The sequence below is a fragment of the Ips typographus genome, linkage group LG6, assembly GCF_016097725.1.
Source record: "Ips typographus isolate SLU linkage group LG6, UJ_Ityp_2.0, whole genome shotgun sequence".
NCBI lineage: Eukaryota > Metazoa > Arthropoda > Insecta > Coleoptera > Curculionidae > Ips > Ips typographus.
In genome coordinates, this window is record NC_138427.1 from 5,939,306 (window position 1) to 5,956,839 (window position 17,534).

Here is a 17,534-nt window from a genome sequence, read left to right on the forward strand (position 1 = left end):
GTCATTACTGCAATAGCAATAGAATAGGTATAACGACTTTTGTCAAAATTTCATGAATATCATGACGTTAAATTAATTAGTATTAAATTAAGAGGCTGAGGATTATAGGCAATTAGCCAGCTCAATCAATTCAACACATTCTTCCGCACATCATTTTATTATGAATGGAGTGAATGAATTTTTATCGGATATGTAGTGTGTAGTCAAAAATAGCTTTATTATCAGGTGAATTTTAAAATTTAGACTATACCATATTTTATTGTAATTGTTGTAAATAGAAAGCTTTCTCATATCAAATCACTTTAGTATAGTGACCCGTAAATCTTCTAAATAAGTAATAAACTAGCTACTACTGTTATTAATAATTGTATTTGACCATAAATAATAGGTTCTTATAAATCATTAGCAAAATACGTGCAGATAGCTATCAAAACTAAACGAATAATGGCATATATTTAGCAGAGAAAAGATGATTTATTGTTTCCTCATGATAGGTAAGGTGGTTTTAGTTAATCCAATCTACTTACAATAATCAGTTAACTCACCTATTTAGGATACAAATTTAATTAGAGTAATAAGTCAATCATTTTCATTAGTGGCTCGTCGATATTTTTCAAAGACTGTATTAGTACTAGTATTGGCCAAAAAAGTAAACACAACTTGTTTGTTAACTAATTTAATAAAAACAAGTTTAACAGAATATTAGTAGACTCGTACTTTTTTATTTCAGGCTAATACACTTACTAAGCTAAACAATATCAATAAAATGATCATTTAATAACATTGCTGCTATTAAATAAATAATAATAATACAGTAAAAAACAGTAATAAACAACTTAAAAAAATAGTTTTTTTATTAACACACTTGACATAACTGCTAATTACAGTGGCTTGCTCTATACCAAAATACTAAATTATTGCTATGCAAGTATGGTATAATTTTCATTACTCTTTATACAAAAAATGTTGCGAATCCGCACTTAATATTTTCTACATTATTTGATACTAAATTTGAAGGAGAAAAAACTGGTTAGAACAAAACCAACTGAGCATGATTAAACGCTTTGTGCACAATCAGCTTCAAAATTATACAATCGATAACCTTAAATTTCCACACTTGATTGAAGGACGCTAGAATTTACCAACATTTACAAAAAATCCCACAGTGAAAAACTTTCGTTTCTAATTAAAAGAAAATATGGTTCATCCTTAGCTAAAATGTTTCTGTGTAACATGGTGGTAACATTCAAACCATGCCTAATAAATTACATAATGGAAAGCCATAGGGATTCCCTTTTTTATTATTGTGTTAAACCAACCAAAAACAGTAAAAGTGCGGTGAAACACACGTCAGGGTCCTTTAACATCCCTTCAATTTCTTTAAAATTTTTTGAACCAAATTAGAATGCGTAGGAATAAACTTGAAATAACAATGCCAAGGTTTTGTGTGTTTTTTAGAAATTAATTTCAGACAACACATATTACAAATTATGCATACAATTAATTAAACTAAATATGTTCAACTAGATGTTAATTTGATAGAGTGACAGTAAACCCTGTACCATTTTTTTTTAATAAACCAGTGGGCGTGTTAAATCCGTCCAAACAGTTTGATTAATAAATTGGTCGTATGCGTGTACTTTACTTTTATCCTTGCTGTAAATTCTTTCCGTATACACTCACACGAACAGGCTTCCTCCTTATAAGCGAATGCAATTTAGATAATTAATGGCTTGAACATTCAGTAAATATTAATGTTATTGCCATTCACGATACTTAAATGTACTAGATAAATACCGAATAAAAGGCTTTTAAGTTGGGTGCATCTGCTTGATACTTAACATTACAATAAATATTAAGTAATTGAACTGCTTGATTTGATCTAAATGAATTAACAAAGTATCTAAAGTAAGTATTTATTAAATTAATGTAAAATCATACAGTACAATATTATAGTACAGTTTTGGTATACAATTTGGAGAAATCAGAACAAAACAAAAATCGTTTTTGTTTTGAAAAATTTAATCGAAATTACTTTTAATTAGTAAATACCTAAAGAGATAAGCTTAACGACACAAACATCACCTTAACAATACAATAATTAGGAAATCCATATTCCAAATAGACCAAATTTCAGATTCAAGAACTTCTTTCAACTGAACTTTATAATTTAAACTTTAATTTTTAAATGTTAAGGCTAATCTAGGCTTTTCTTAAGACTGACTAAACCTATAAAACTGGACATAAATCGTGGACGACTCAAGGTTAATTTCAGTTCCTACACGTGAATAGAAACACTATACTTGAATTATAGCGTCAAACACCAAACTTCTGGTTTGTTAATAACATCATCCTTGCCAGGATTTCGATTCCAAAGTCATACAAAGTACTATAAAAATGTATTTTATTTCAAAAATTGTTAACTTACAATTATATTTAAAAACTCCTCATAATTATTAGAGTGTTATGACTAATTTGCCTGACAAAACATAAATGTAACGTTCTTTTAAATGCTTTTACCTGTATCTAATTGTCATTGCGGTAGAATTGTTTGAATGCTAAGAGAATGGCAGAAGTGTTACGTCAACAGTGCAATTAATATTCCTGTAGTTTAACTCTTATTTTTAAGATGTGCCCACCAGAATATCTTACCAGAAGTACCGTTAATTAACGATTGAACAAAGACTACTTAACACTTTCAAACAGCTTGCATACAAATCACTTTGAAACGCTCATCATTGCTTTCTATGTAATTTCCTATTTTTGCGCACATTCTTGACCAATTCCATTAAATGCATAATATTATCTTAAAATACCAAATCTTGGCACGCATGAGTGCGGATAGCAAATCGATACGTGCTAATATCATTCACGACTTAATAAAAAGCTCATTGGAATGAGAAGAAAACCGCAAAAAAAAACAAAAAAACCAAATGAAAGTGTAATCAGTTGAGAAGTGATATAATTAAGGACTAATTATTTTGATTAATAACATCGTGGTACACGAATACCTATATCCAATCACATAATATTAGGAGAGATTCCATGCGTTTAGGCATGAAACCGCAACATAATCAATTAAACGGCTCCTACCTTTTTCTGATCGATTGTTTAACGATTCGTCTTAACATTGACTTCTTTGCTAAATGCTCCGTATCGATTATTTTTATTAGTTAAGTAAATATACCGTAAAGATTGGGATCAATACCTCTCGGTCAAATTAAGTAATACTCAATATTAATCGATTGGGAAAGGTCAAAGTACCAATATTAATAATAATAGTAATTTATTCCATCAGATTATTTTATAAATAACCAGATAACGAAAAACAGGCATAAATTAATTTGTGCTGAATATTTAATTTTAAGCGGTTTTTCCAAATACGAAACGAAAAAATATAATCAAACCTCGTGTCAATTAAATCCTACGTACATTTAACAATAGTATTAGAACTAACCTGGCAAGAATGATAATAATAAGTTGGTTACTATTAAATTACAGACTGAATAACAGAACTACAAGAACAAAATTATAAGTTAGCTGCGATATCATTAAGGAATCAGAACTAATTGCTTTTGATGTGTATCTGCCTTAGGTTAATAATAAAGTAGCTTGAACATTGTTGCGTTATTTTTTGCAATTCTTTTGACTATATTATTGTTTACTCAACATGTAAAAAATGTAATTTATTACTACTGTTACAAAAAAAAATTTGCAAAATTGTGGTAACATAATTGTCATGTAAAGCACACATCAGGTATCTAAACTCGTGTACCCAAAGCTCTAAATTTTCACATGGGCGTAAATTAATTAAGCACATTTTTGGAATCCTCACTAAATTCCCTATCCAATAATCTGAAAAGTCAAAAAGAAAAGCGGTGTTCGAGTTTAAACTGACAGGAACACAGTTTGAAAGGACAGTCAGGGACAAAATTGCCTGTAAAACCCACTTGGAGTGAGAAAATTACAGTTTTAAGCAAATTTTTGAAATCGTCATTAAATTTCCTTTTCAATAACCTGAACAACACTACAAAATTTGGTACAGTCAGGGAGAAAAGCGGTATCAAAGTTTGAACTGACAGAAAAACAATTTGAAAGGACAGTGAGGCACTTGGGTGCATATTCTTGAAACGAGGGAAGGGAATTATCAATAGAAATGTGACAGGAACCCGCCATTGTCAGCTTCTTCTGTCACATTCTATCAACACATCTCTTGAAAAATGACGTTTCCTGCTTTCAAGAATAGGCCCCTTGGAGTGAGAAAATAACAGTTTTAAGCACATTTTTGGAATCCTCATTAAATGTCCCATCCGAACACTACAAAATGTGGTACAGCCAGGGAGAAAAGTGTAATTTACCATTAACTTACCGGTCAATTACCTATTACTAAAAATAATAAATAAAGGGATAATATTAAAAGGATATTTGACTAACATATCAATATGATGATTTGGATGTTTTACTCCATTTTATGAAAACAAGTTTTTAGTAACCCATATGCCTTAATATCTAATGAAATAATTCGGACATTTTATAATATTATTGAAATATTACTGCGGTATGAATAAATATTGCCACAATTCATCAATCGAAATAACATGCTGCTTTGAAACGGTTCATTACCGTTGAACCAACAGCAATATATTACTAAGAAACTTGATTATATGATTATATTATACTCTCACTTCCTTACAATTATTATCTGGAGGAAGAAATAAAATTTAGATGTAATCTATTAAAAGAAAACGGAAAACATAATGTTTTCCAGTCAAAGATAGTGTAAAAATACAATTTCCGTTACAAACTTGCCAAAAAGTTTTTGCAAATCAGATCAGATCAAAATAAGTTACACCTAATATGACTAAACCAACATTTATTACGGTATTTAAATGTGAAAATAATTCAATAAATTCTACCACATATCCGATTAGCATACAACAATGATCGATTAGACCATTATCTTATCGTAAAACACCTCCACATACGGCCGGTGTGATTTAATACACGCCGATTAAGTGGCATTAGCGTTATTATTATAACAAATGGGGTTAACCTATCAAGAATTCGCTAAGTTAACGCCAGATATGTGTTTGTTCCTTTCATTCTTCATATGTGCACGTAGACACCTCGCCTTTGTCCTAGAACTTGGGAAGGTGTCATGGAAACCCAACAAGGTTATAATCTTTTTAATTTAAAACATATTGATTGTTGCTAATTAGTTTTTTATTTGCTTTTGAGTTAAACTCATTCATGCACACCTTAACTGAATTACTAAGTTAACTTCTGCTTTAAGTATTATAATGCATAGGTACATACATAGTTTTAAAGCAACAAACTTGATTTCAATTATTATATTAAATATAACGTAACAGAAGCGGAAGTAGGAAGTCAAAGTAAGGTAAAGTTATTTTTTTAAACATGTAAATGGTGCAACAAAGCACTATTTACCTAGAAGCAGGTACGACCTCTTTGGAGTATTTGCTTAATATTAAACAAGATTTTTTGTAGTCGCTTGTAAATCAGCTGTCAATGCCGAAATCTAAATTTGGTATCAATTTTAAATCGTTATAGTCAATTATAATTTTCTGATCTGAAGATCACGTACCCACACTTTTCAGGGGCATATCACTGGCAATGGGAGTAGATCCGCGTTTAATTGCGACATTTTATTATTTATTTTGGTTTTTGCAATTTATTTCCTGGATATATTTCCAATTCGAAAAAAATTGTACTAGTTTTTTTGTGTTGGTTGGTACATACCCGGAAAGCCATTGAAATAGTTATATTACTCTAATAAGTACCCTGATGGAATTGTAAACGGATATAATTATAGCATTTGATGATCAAACCAGTTATGTTCAGAGGAGAAATATGCACTAGATTACCTTCATTCTATTTGCTTAGCTTCTGAGTAATATTCTTAATAATGTAAGTTTTGTATAAACTAATGGGGATCCTGTTGCATGTTTAATTATTTATTTAATCCAAATTTAAAATTTTCCATCATCTCCAGAAGGTTTTCGTAACCTCTCAAATTTACCAGAGCTTTTCCGCATCGATTTTAAATTGTTCACAGTTTCTGCCATGCAAAAGATGATATTTACCAGATTATGTATATTGTAATAAATTATCTTTTCTAGATCAAACAAAAAACCATCTACAGAAGATATCTTATACACGCATAATCTTCTGCGCTGTGGAGAAAAAGTAGGGTTTTATATCAAGAGTAATTTTTATAAAACCTTAACGCTCTATATGTCTAAAAGTAAAATGACTGAATCAAATTTTGGCTGGAGCAACGCTGATTTGAATGTAATTTTCAAGCTTTTCCACGTGGAATCTGTGGAACGTCATTTTTTCGGTTTGTGAAGATAATTTCTCTAAAAACCGTAAACTCACTACTGTTGGCGAAATTCATGGGCAATTCATGAGATACCATGTTATGATTGTGGTAAAATCTCATCTCTAGCTACTATTTTAATGTTCAGATCAAGGCAACAATATAATTATTATTTTTTATAGAATTTTATAAGTGTAAAAGTAATATTTAAAGGTCACATTTGGACGAACAATTGATTTGAAAAATTGGCAAAGAAGTAATACAAATAACTAATCCTAAGTTTGATAGCTTATTTGTGATTTAATCGGAATAATTACCAGTTCTGAAAAAACATTGTAGCAATCATTTTGCTTTATTAAAATCAACTTAACCATGGCGAAGCTAAATAAGAAAAATGCATAATAATTATGAAAGGAATTGGAGGAGACTTGATAACATAACGTTGTCTGTACCATTGACTGATGGTTTAAATAATAACAATTACCAAGAATACAATCAATTTCTTTTACAGACGAGTATCAAATTCGATTAATTTTTTCGATACATTTTTGGTAACTTTTTAATAATCAGGTCAATTGTAATGCATTAAATCCAAAATCACTGGAATAGATGAAAGTTACTAAAGCAAAATTTGTTATGCAATATAACCAAGCAGCAACTTACCTCTTTCTTCAATATATCGACGAGAAACCTTCTTTTTTCTATTATGTAACTTTTCTTTTTCTCTACTCATCTGCTAAAAGTGTATGGAGCAAATTATTAAAATCTCAGTCTTCACCTGTAAATGAATAGTGTGTAAAAAAACTCAGTATAATGAATAAAAAGAAGTATTAGCTTGTTTTTGTTTGAACTAAAACTTTATGAAGATTACTAACAATCTTAAGTAAACTCTTGTCAGTGTCAAGTAAAAGTCACGATTTACAAGGTAATACTTTTTTATTCAACAGTTCCATTGTGTTACTGTCTTTATTAGCACCAATTTTTGTCAATAAAATAAAACTCTTTAAGATAATTCTTCAAAAAACACAACTAAAACTCAAGGCACTCTTCTCACTGCATGTGATGGCGTGGTCATCATAGGGAGACCGAAAAAATCTACCTAAAAATGTTTACACCTTTATAAGGTAATAATTTAAATAAATAATAATATCGCTTAACCAATACACAGATAGTAACAATAATTTCAATTAGCAGCTCTGTTGAACAGTACAAAAATATTGCATTTACCTTGCAACCCTTACAAGGTTGGTAAATTAATCACATATTTGTTAAAGAATTATTTGCTATTGCTGACTTTCGCCTAATAGGACTTATAATGATAATTATTATGTACAGTTTGATATGATTTAAATTAAAACAGTTAATTCGAACGTTAACCACTCGCACTCAAAAATTATTCTAGTATTAATAAACTTAATCAGTCCTTTCAACAATAATAATTTGTTCTGGAAGACAGACAACTAAAAATATCAATTCTAATAAATTACATGAACCAAAATACATTTCTGCTTAAAAGTTTAAGATATTAACAATTCCAATTTGTTTTAAAAAGTTCAATCAATGTAATGCACATCTTTACTTGATTAAACGACAGCAAAATAATAAACATTTTTCTTTAAATCATGTAAATAAAATTGAATTTTCTGTTCTGAAAAAAAGTAAAATTAAAAATCTGGCTTAGCCGACTTGGTTGAATATCCGAAAATGACTCAAAAACCAAATTAAATTGTGATATGAATGGGCAAAAACAAACATATTTTTAAACCGTATAGTTGGGCACAGACTAGCATACTTTATCACATGCATGCGCAAACATGTATGTCACACATGGTTGTGATACAGCTAGTCTATGCCCACCTTATATTAAAAAAATGTCTCGTCTCACTTCAAATACTATTTTTTGTTCGTTTTAGACTGCCGCCAAGCGGTTAAGCAATATCGTTCACTTTTGTATTCCGATAATGCTTAATCGCCTTCCATAACCTTAATCCTGAAGCTCCGATCAACCCCAAGCCACGTATTTCTTCACGGTTGAAGTCGTGTAACACTTCCTCTAGTTTATAGCCGCGTGACAAAACCTGTTAATAACTCACTCAGTTGTACCAACACTTAAATCAAACAAAAACTTACTTTTCGTCTGGCGCTATCGCTAAGACCCAAACCTTCGAGCCAATTGGCGAGTTTGGGATCTTCTTCACCTTCATCGCACTCTTCCGGCAACAAAGTATGTCTCAACACTTCAGCTTGTGTTTTAGTGGTTTCGTAAATAAACGTTTTCAATGATTCCATTTCGTGCCTATGGGATTCTTGCAGTTCTTTTACCTGTCAGACAAAAATTGGAAATAAAAACAGTGAGAGGACTCAAGGTAATTTTCTCCACAAAGAATTTACGGAAAACGATAAATTATAATCTTCGTTCAATTCTTAGTAATTTACCAAGAATATTCTCTTCTTACGCTTTTTTTATTAGTCACTTGTTATAAAATCTAAAAAACCTAAAGTATTGTCTTCAAATTTAATTTCTATGGAGCTGTAAAGACTACTTATAATATAGTTTCTCCAAGATCACATCTACTTGGCATTTTATAATTTCTAAATAAGTAATTCAAATTTTATTGCCTGAATTGTTGCTTTTGATGTGCATTTATAAGCCTTTTTCATTCTCATTGAATATCTCATATCATTCTCTTGAATTCTCCTAAAATTAGTTAAATTTTCTTCTAATTTTCAACAAAAATAAATTTCTTGGATTGCAATTTTCGCAGTATTTATTTAATTATTGATATCATAGTTTATAGCAGGAAGGTTCTTGCTGTTATTAATACAAAAAACAGAAATAGACAGTACGATTTTACAAAAAATGTTTAATGAGAAAGCACAAAAAACTTTAAAAACGAAGGCAATTCAACCTTCATGATGCATGATTTTCAGCAATTTTACTAATATATATGATAAATTTTGACAATTTTCTGTCACTTTTTTTGACTGAATCAAAAAACGATATTTTAAGGTAAACAACACTTACCACTATCCGTTTAAGGTTTTCAACACAGTCATGGCATAACCTGGAGTGTTCGCCCTTAAGATGCATTAAAGAATGATCGATATCGTAACTCTCGTTGGTTTTACTGGATTTGGACGTATCGACCGAACCTTGAGGAGCCAAACTCTCGCCAAGCTCCGGAGAAAGTACTGTTATAGCTGCCTGAACGCAAGACCGTACCAAATTGTCTAACGCGAACATCCAGTGGGGTTTGATAGGGTGTGAACGTAGAATTTCATTGACTGATTCCTACGAATTAGTTTGATTTTATCGATTACCGAAAAAGATATTTTAAGTGGTAGTAACGGACTTGATATAGATATATGGCGAATTGCAACTGGTGAATTGCCGTGCTATCATAGTCCATTTCCTCTTTTAGTTCTTTTACAGTGGATTCAACAATACTTAAATTAGGATCAGTGATGTACGACTTTAAACCGTCCATTAATCTGTAAATTACTTTCAATTTAGATTGTGAAAAGAATAAAAATCAATTTAAATATACTTATGAAGGTGATCGGGAGTCAACACAGTTTCTCCCAAATATTTGTCATGAACTTTTTGCATCCAGAGATCGCATATTTTTTTACCATCATTAGCCAATACTTTTGCTAGCGTTGTCCTTCTTTGCGAGTCTTTTTTCAGTAGGTAAAAACCGTCAGATTCCAATTTTTCATTTTCCACTGTTAAAAAATAAATTAAATTTAACTCACACCAAAAGTCTAATAGGAATATTACCTAAATCTGCCTCAGGAGATAATAGAGTACCAGACGAATTCCTTCTCTCTGAACTGTGGTCTAAAGCATGTTCGCCACAGTCCAAAGATGGTGTTGAAGCCAAACTAGAATTCAATTAAGCAATTTTAAGTATACGATTTAACAAATGAATTTAGGAATGTGGTTGTTTTCTCAAAAGCACAAATAACATAAACAAAAGCGTACCTGCCAAAGTTTAAATCAGTTGGCATTTGAATCGGCGGCAGTAGCGAAGCAGTTCTGTTGTGACGACTGGATCTAACAAAATATGTGAGTAAAACAGATATTACGTGTTCCCGATTATAACAACAACTATGACCATAAGACATTATTTACATCAAAACCCTATGTCAAACCACAATATGGACAACAGCTTATCACAGAATTACTGAGTTTACACACTGGATGAAAACGTTATAAAAATATACTCACTCAGAATCTGGAGTTGCTGGCGTTTGATTAGGAGCGCTCGAATGCCCCGAGTTAACTCTTGAAGCCATTTTATCAACTGGGACTGAAACGCTTCTGTTAAATTCTGTAGTTACTCTAACTGCCTTTTTTCTTTCAGGGCCTAAAAGTAATTATTACTTAAATCAATTGTAAAAGCGCTGTTTATAAGGTGATTTGATGACTTCTGCGCACACACATCCCTTATCTCATTTTATTAGATGAAGATCAAATAAAAATGTGTGTTTTACATGTATCATACTATTAGCTATTGTCAGGTTATTTTGACGGTTTCATCAGTTTCGTAAATAAAGGGTGAACCAATTATGTGTCCAAAATGCCGTTCAGGTATAGTAAAAGAGTAGTAATAGTCTATAAAAAGTCATATCAAGACTTTTTATAGACTATTTCCAGAAGTAAAAAGTGGCTTGAAAAACATTAGTACCGCTAAACGCAGTTTCCAAGTTTTTGTTTAATACGCTTTTTTTGTTTTTTTTTAAGAGGGTTTCAGATGCTTTAAGCATTTCGAAATCTAACGTACAAAGTCTAGGCCTAAACGGTGTAAATAAAGATAAAAGTTGTAAAAAACAAACTATAGCGAAGTGGGTTTTCCAACGGCATATAAACATGGTAACGATTTAAATTACCAGAAACCTCTATGGCATTTTGAAAGTGCCAGAGACCTCTGAATGCCTTTGACAACCTTTTAAAAAAAAGCCAGAAATTCTAGATGAGCCTTAAACATTTCCAGAGTGGTCAGAGGCCTCTAGGACCGTTTTGAGTGTGACAAAGACCTCTAAATGCTACTGAGAACTTTCTGAAAAGTTCCAAAGCCCTCTACAACTGTCTTAAACTTTCCCAAAATTGTTTTAACTTTAAAAGATTATTTTTTTAAATTATTTTGATTTTTACTAGCCGTATTATCACAACCACTTTTCCTAAACTGTAAAGCTTATATGTAGTAAAAATATTGAGACGACTTCCTGAGTTTTTCCATCACAATTTTTTCAAATATATTTGGGGAATGAATGTTGATGAACTTAGTTTCACAGACTTTTCAATCCTGTATCCTGTAAACCACAAATGTTTAAAGAAAACGTATAGGTTATGTACTGCCAAGAACTTAAAACTCTTCCAATATCAACCCTATACTTTTAATAAACTTGCCCCTTTTAAAACATGATCGTGTGTACCTTTTCGGAACCATCCAAATAGGCACTTTTTCGATACACAATCACTACGGAAACGCATTTTGCACTACCGAGTCAATCGGTAAAATAACAACAAATTAACCTGATTTCCGTATTATTATAATATTTAACTTAATAAAATGGCACGACGTGACTAAACTCGATTTTTAACTCTAAAATATTTGGCAAAAACTGTGCAGTTTATCCTCTACTTTTCAGAGAGTGATCATAAAACAAACAAAGCAGAAGATACAAAAAAAGTTGACCCACAATTTACATTACTAAGCAGTGGCGTAGACTACATTTATTTGCCAATAAACTACAAATTTAATGTTTGACAAATTGATAGATAGTTAGGTAGAGGTAGGTAGGTAAAAAATGGCCTAACAGAGCTCTGGCAAATAATTGATTAATCAAAGAGAAAAATTTAAAAAAAAAACCTATATAATAATATTGGATATTTAAAAATCAACCATGCATATTCTGATTTGGTATACTTTAAATTTGAGAGACTCGGTCAACTTAAATTATTTATTCTGTTCCATATGAAAAAACTAATAAGTAGGTACTTACATAAAAAGGGATCTTCTGACAACTGCTCTGCCGTTGCTCTCTTATCAGGATCTGACTCAAAACACCGTAAAATAAAAGTGGTTGCTTTCTCCGATAACTCCGGAATCTCCGGATGAGCTTTATGGTAACCCACCTAAACCAAAAATGTAACTTAGCAACTGAACTTTATATTAAAGTTTTGGAGAATCAACTTACTTTAAAAAGAGCCGCTTGTGGTGAACCCAGCTCTATAAATGGGGGTTTTCCAGTTGCCATTTCAACAACAGTGCAACCTAAAGACCAAACATCTGCAGGTGCAGCATAACCACGTTGCCCCCTATACAGTTACACAAAAATTAAAACAATTTTACTGGAAGCATAACACGTACCTGTCAATAACTTCAGGTGCCATGTATTGAATGGTTCCAGTAAACGTTTGAGTGCTGGGACTTAGTCCTATCAGCCTTTTAGAGGTACCAAAATCCGAAATTTTTACCACTCCACTGTATGTGTTTACAAGAACATTATCACCTGTAAAAACCACAAATATGCACCAACGTTGAACAACCCATTTCTCAGACTACAAACCCTTAATATCTCTGTGCACTATTCGGTGACTATGAAGATACCTCAGGCCTTCAATAATTTGTTTTGTATAGGAAGCCATCGTAACTTCATTTTTCTGTAACGAGCCCCATTTGGATCGTAGCAAAGCGCTTAAAGACCCTCCAGGAACTTGCTCCATGAATATTTTGAAAAACCCTGTTTGTTAATGGTAGAAAATTTAAATAGTGGAACTACAATGAGGTGAAAAAATAGTACCGTCTTCTGAACGCGAACCAAGATACTGCACAATGTTTCTATGCCTCAATTGAGAATGTACTCGAATTTCTTCGTGCAACGGCTGAACTGCCCCTAAGTTTTTCTCAGGGACTTCCTTAACAGCAATTCTGACTATAAATCATAACAATCAATCAAACTTTAATGCTTGCATTGGCTAAATAATACCTTGTTTATTCAAATCTAAAGCAGCATAAACAACCCCGTATGTGCCTTTTCCTAAAATCTTCTTTTTACCCTGCTCATCCCTTTCATATTCGCATTGAATTTCCTGAGGTGGTTCAGGCTCTAAAGGTCGCTCTTCATAGTTTAATAAATTAACCAGTAGTTTATGGAAAACGTCCCTTAAAATAATCTCATTTGGACAATTCATATAAAAACCTGGAGGCAATAATGCTTACCTACAGGCCTCTGAAGGGAAGAATATTTGGAAACAGTCTGATATGGCAAGGACGTAAAGAAAAAGAGATCGATCATCCTGAGTACTTAAACTGAAACTTCTAATATCGTCAGTAGTAAATTCCCATTCATGAATTTCGGTACATCCGGTTTTTAAGCGTTTTAAGCAAATATTGCATACCTAAAATATCATTAATAAAATGAGACAAAGTTTAGCTCAATTTTTTTGAATCTTGAAATTGATGAAGTATTGCTGACAAGATATAGTTTTCTTCGTCAGTTGTTAACTCAACTTTCAACAACCTTTTGGACATTTTAAAAATACAGTTTAACTAACAAAGCACAGTCTATTATAGAAATTCACTATTAACTGTTTACGCTCAATAATATCTACCAACAATTTATTCACTAAACAAGCCAAACACCTCCAGGTGACTGTAAAAATTTCTGTTTACTGGTTCCAGAAACCAATATATACCATCTAATTACATAATCAAAGAAATCCAATGGACCACTTTAAATAAATAAGCAGTATTATAACTATCATACAAACCTTAATAAATAAGTCCAGTGAAACTAATAACACTTACTTGTAAGGTTTGTGGTTCAGCTCCAAAATTAATCCAAACATAACTAGGCATGTATTCTTTACTGGGTTCAAATATCAACACTGGAAAACGTCCTGGAGAATTATCTTGAGTATGATTAATGGCCTCAGTAAAAAACTCCATCCAAAAGTAAAATACTTGTTCTTCAGCAGAAATGTCTTCGTCGTCTTTTTTCTTTCTGAACCTGTCAATTAACTTTATGTTTCCTATAGTAGATTTCAAGTACCAATCGGGAGGTTTCAAACGAAACATGTGTTCAGCAGCCTAAATTATATTAAAAATGTTTGTGGATTTTTTGTACTGAGCGAAAAAAACTACCTGAATTGCGTTAGCATAATTCTCTGCCAAGACAGATATTTCAAAAAACGTCGCAACGTCCCAGTAATCTTTTAGAGACGCGAGGCTACCCTTTCTTCCAATTAAATTGTTTAAAACAATGGCTATGTGTTGTAATTTGCTTGATTTGCTGAGTTCTTCACCTTTTATTACCAGTAAAGTGGCTAAGTTGATTCCTATCAGAGGAGAAAACTGTAAAAAACCCATAAACAGCAGTAATAAATCCTTACCAGCATACTCATTTGGTTGTACTTCAAACCCTCTCTCATACCAACGAATAGCTTGATCTAAACTTTCTTTGTCCATATAATTTGACTCAGTGAATTTATCTTTATAAATCCGACCAGCTAGGCACAGCATGTCAGGAAAGTTATTCTCTTTCTAGAATGTTTAACATTACAACACTTCAATTAATACTGTGTATAATAACACAAACCTTTTGTAATGCTTTGATGCAGACTTGAAGAGCCTTTTCTCTATCACCGTCTTTTCTTCTCCGGTTCAAGGCAAAAGCGTAATGAAATATTATATAAGAATTCAGATACTTCTGAGCGGCAGGTACAGAGTGTAGACCTTCTACTATGTTAATCATTGATTCATATTCTTGAATATCTCGAAAACTGAGCAACAGATTTAAGATGGTATCACCTGAAGCAATTTAATAATTCAGTCCACACCGCAATTTTGTTTCAGTAATATTTACCGGACAAGACGTTTCGATCGTTCAACCGATTCACAATTTTTAACAAAGCGTCCTTTTTCTCAGGTCCTGATTTCATTTCATTGATTTTTTTCAGGTCTATCATAAAACGCTCTTTCATGTGGGCCCTATAATTATAATCAGCTTGAACACTTGAATGCAGACAAGTTTAGTAACGTACTTGCTTTGAATTTCCACATCTTGCAACGATTTTTTGAGTCTTTGATGTAGGAATTCAGTTGTATCCTCTCCCCTGTCCGTAGGAGCGGTAGTTAAGCATGATGTTTCGGATAGTTTGTATGAAATGAATGTGTAGTTTGCGCAAGACAACTACAAAAAAAGGATTTTATCGCTTATCAACTTATAATGTCAAAACCTCTAAAACTTAATTGGATAAGTTTTAGAGGGTGAATTTTTCACGAAAACCTTACGTTTTATTGATTCAGGGTGAAAACCAAAAAAGTATTTTTGTAACTTTTTCAAGACTTCCATGAATAAAAATTTTATTTTGGGGATAAAGGCTCTTAAATACAGACTAATCTGAACAGTTTTTGTATGATCAGATAGTCCACAGGTTATGAATCAGTCAAGAAGGTTTTCTGGGAGGTTTTAGTACATATGGTGGGCTATCACAGAAATATGAGAAGTGTTGGAATAAATATCAAAGTTTTTGTTTTAGGAAGCAAATTAATATTGACAGGTATCATTCCAAAAGCAAATAAGTTCTAATTCCAACAATAACTGTCACAAAATTGTAAAAAACATGATTTTAGAACTTGGATGCTTTTAATATAACCAACAACTTTTGTTTCAATTAAAACCTGCACTTGTGTCTACAGAAATATTTTAAATAAATAAATACCATAAAATTAGTTTGTATTAGCTTTCTTTCTAGGGAACTCAGGGATTGCACTCTGTTTGAACATTATAAATTAACCTTTTTTAAAAGAAAGAATATTTGGGGAGATGCTAACAGTATTATTACTCACAGCCACAGGCATATACCTAAATTGCCAACAAAATTAGTACAAAGTACAAACTTTTAAAAAAATGATTGAGAAAATTTTTCTTCTGGCAGTAATATGTTACTAAAATGCAATATTATGAAAAGATAGTTGAACTAAGTAACTTTATTTTCTTAATAAGAATTCTTGCAAGGCATCTTGTTTTTCACAAACTACTGGGATCACTGACTAGTATCATTTATACTATTTACAGTAATTCATAATGAAAACATGGAAGAGGTCAATGCACAGGTAATGTTTATGTGTATAACACACTGAATGTCCTTGTACTCAAATGAATCAAACAATAACACCAATTTTATAATTTCTTGCTTTAATTTAATAACCTTAACACCCTGAAAAACTCACCTTTAGCCTCAAAGTGTCTTCAGAATTGAGATCATTATAAATCAATATATTCTGTTTCATATTGAAACTCTCCCTGACTCCAAGATGGTATATTAAACTGCTTCGTTGAACTTGTATGGACAGGTCAATAATAACCACATCAGCATTGTAAAAACTGCTCACAACATTAGTTTCTCCAAAATCAAGCTTTTCAAACTAAAGCAACAAAACATTATTGTGCATTTTACTGACCTGTGCATAACTAGGTATACATACTTGAATGTGGGAGAGTGAGGCTCCAACTTGAATGCAAGCCATTTTGACTTCTTCAAGGGCTTTTTTCCTGTGGTCCAGATGCTCATTTTGACAAATATCTATAACACACACAACTTCCATATGGGGCTTGATCATTGTGGTGCTAGTATGTGTGGAAATATCTGAATGGGATCCCACACTATCTGTAACACTGTGACACTCTATGCAAAAAAAAATTGGTTTATTTTAGTTAATGACAACATTTAATAATGAGTCATTTATACCTGCATCAGTTTCGATAACAGTCGGTGGTATAGAAGGCATTTTGCTAACATTTATTAACATAAACAAAACCCACTAATAAAATAAACAATACTATTATATTATTCAAGATAGGCACTTTTTGCACAGCTGGTTCAGCAAACAATAATATCAAGACTTGCTGGTAAATAAATCCGAGTAATTCTCTTAATCAGTCACCAATTGAACAAATTAAATAAATAGCGTTAAAAGGAGTGCAAAATACTTTTCACATAGTTTCCACTTTGACCTTCCACATTTGGGGCCCAGCATATGAGGAACCTACGCATGTCGCTGTTGAATTTGACGTCCTCGTCGCTTTTCACGTAGTATCCAACCCGTTGCTGTTTTTGGAAATATCCCAATCCGTTGGTATTTTTGTAGTTTTGAGGAATCACTCCAAAAAAAATTGAAAA

At 31.9% G+C, this 17,534-nt stretch overlaps 1 protein-coding gene across 2 annotated transcripts; it reads right to left on the minus strand.

Moving 5' to 3' along the window:
- Positions 1–7,292: 7,292 nt before the first annotated feature.
- Positions 7,293–17,532, minus strand: Ask1 (apoptotic signal-regulating kinase 1). 2 transcript variants are annotated; one of them, XM_081982894.1, is made up of 24 exons: positions 17,103–17,531; positions 16,840–17,039; positions 16,585–16,779; positions 15,393–15,541; positions 15,215–15,339; positions 14,948–15,159; positions 14,742–14,892; positions 14,494–14,687; positions 14,158–14,439; positions 13,570–13,748; positions 13,337–13,512; positions 13,151–13,282; positions 12,917–13,090; positions 12,718–12,859; positions 12,545–12,665; positions 12,350–12,482; positions 10,572–10,710; positions 10,326–10,397; positions 10,122–10,225; positions 9,889–10,066; positions 9,694–9,832; positions 9,366–9,632; positions 8,471–8,662; positions 7,293–8,418 (listed from the first exon to the last, which is right to left on the minus strand). In XM_081982894.1, the coding sequence occupies exons 1-24, from the start codon at positions 17,161–17,163 to the stop codon at positions 8,269–8,271; spliced, it is 3,867 nt and encodes a 1,288-aa protein (XP_081839020.1). In that variant the 5' UTR covers positions 17,164–17,531; the 3' UTR covers positions 7,293–8,268. The 2 variants fall into 2 exon arrangements, with proteins under 2 accessions (XP_081839020.1, XP_081839021.1); XM_081982895.1 differs by lacking the exon at positions 10,326–10,397 and having other exon boundaries at positions 17,103–17,532.
- Between the last annotated feature and the right edge of the window lie 2 nt (positions 17,533–17,534).

Excerpts from the sequence above, each read along its gene's own strand:
- Ask1 (XM_081982894.1), bottom strand. The coding sequence starts at position 17,163 with ATGTTAATAAATGTTAGCAAAATGCCTTCTATACCACCGACTGTTATC. Across the intron at positions 10,067-10,121 it reads ATCTCCTGAGGCAGATTTAG|TGGAAAATGAAAAATTGGAA; the intron begins GTAATATTCCTA and ends ATTTTTTAACAG. Across the intron at positions 8,419-8,470 it reads GCGATAGCGCCAGACGAAAA|GTTTTGTCACGCGGCTATAA; the intron begins GTAAGTTTTTGT and ends AGTTATTAACAG.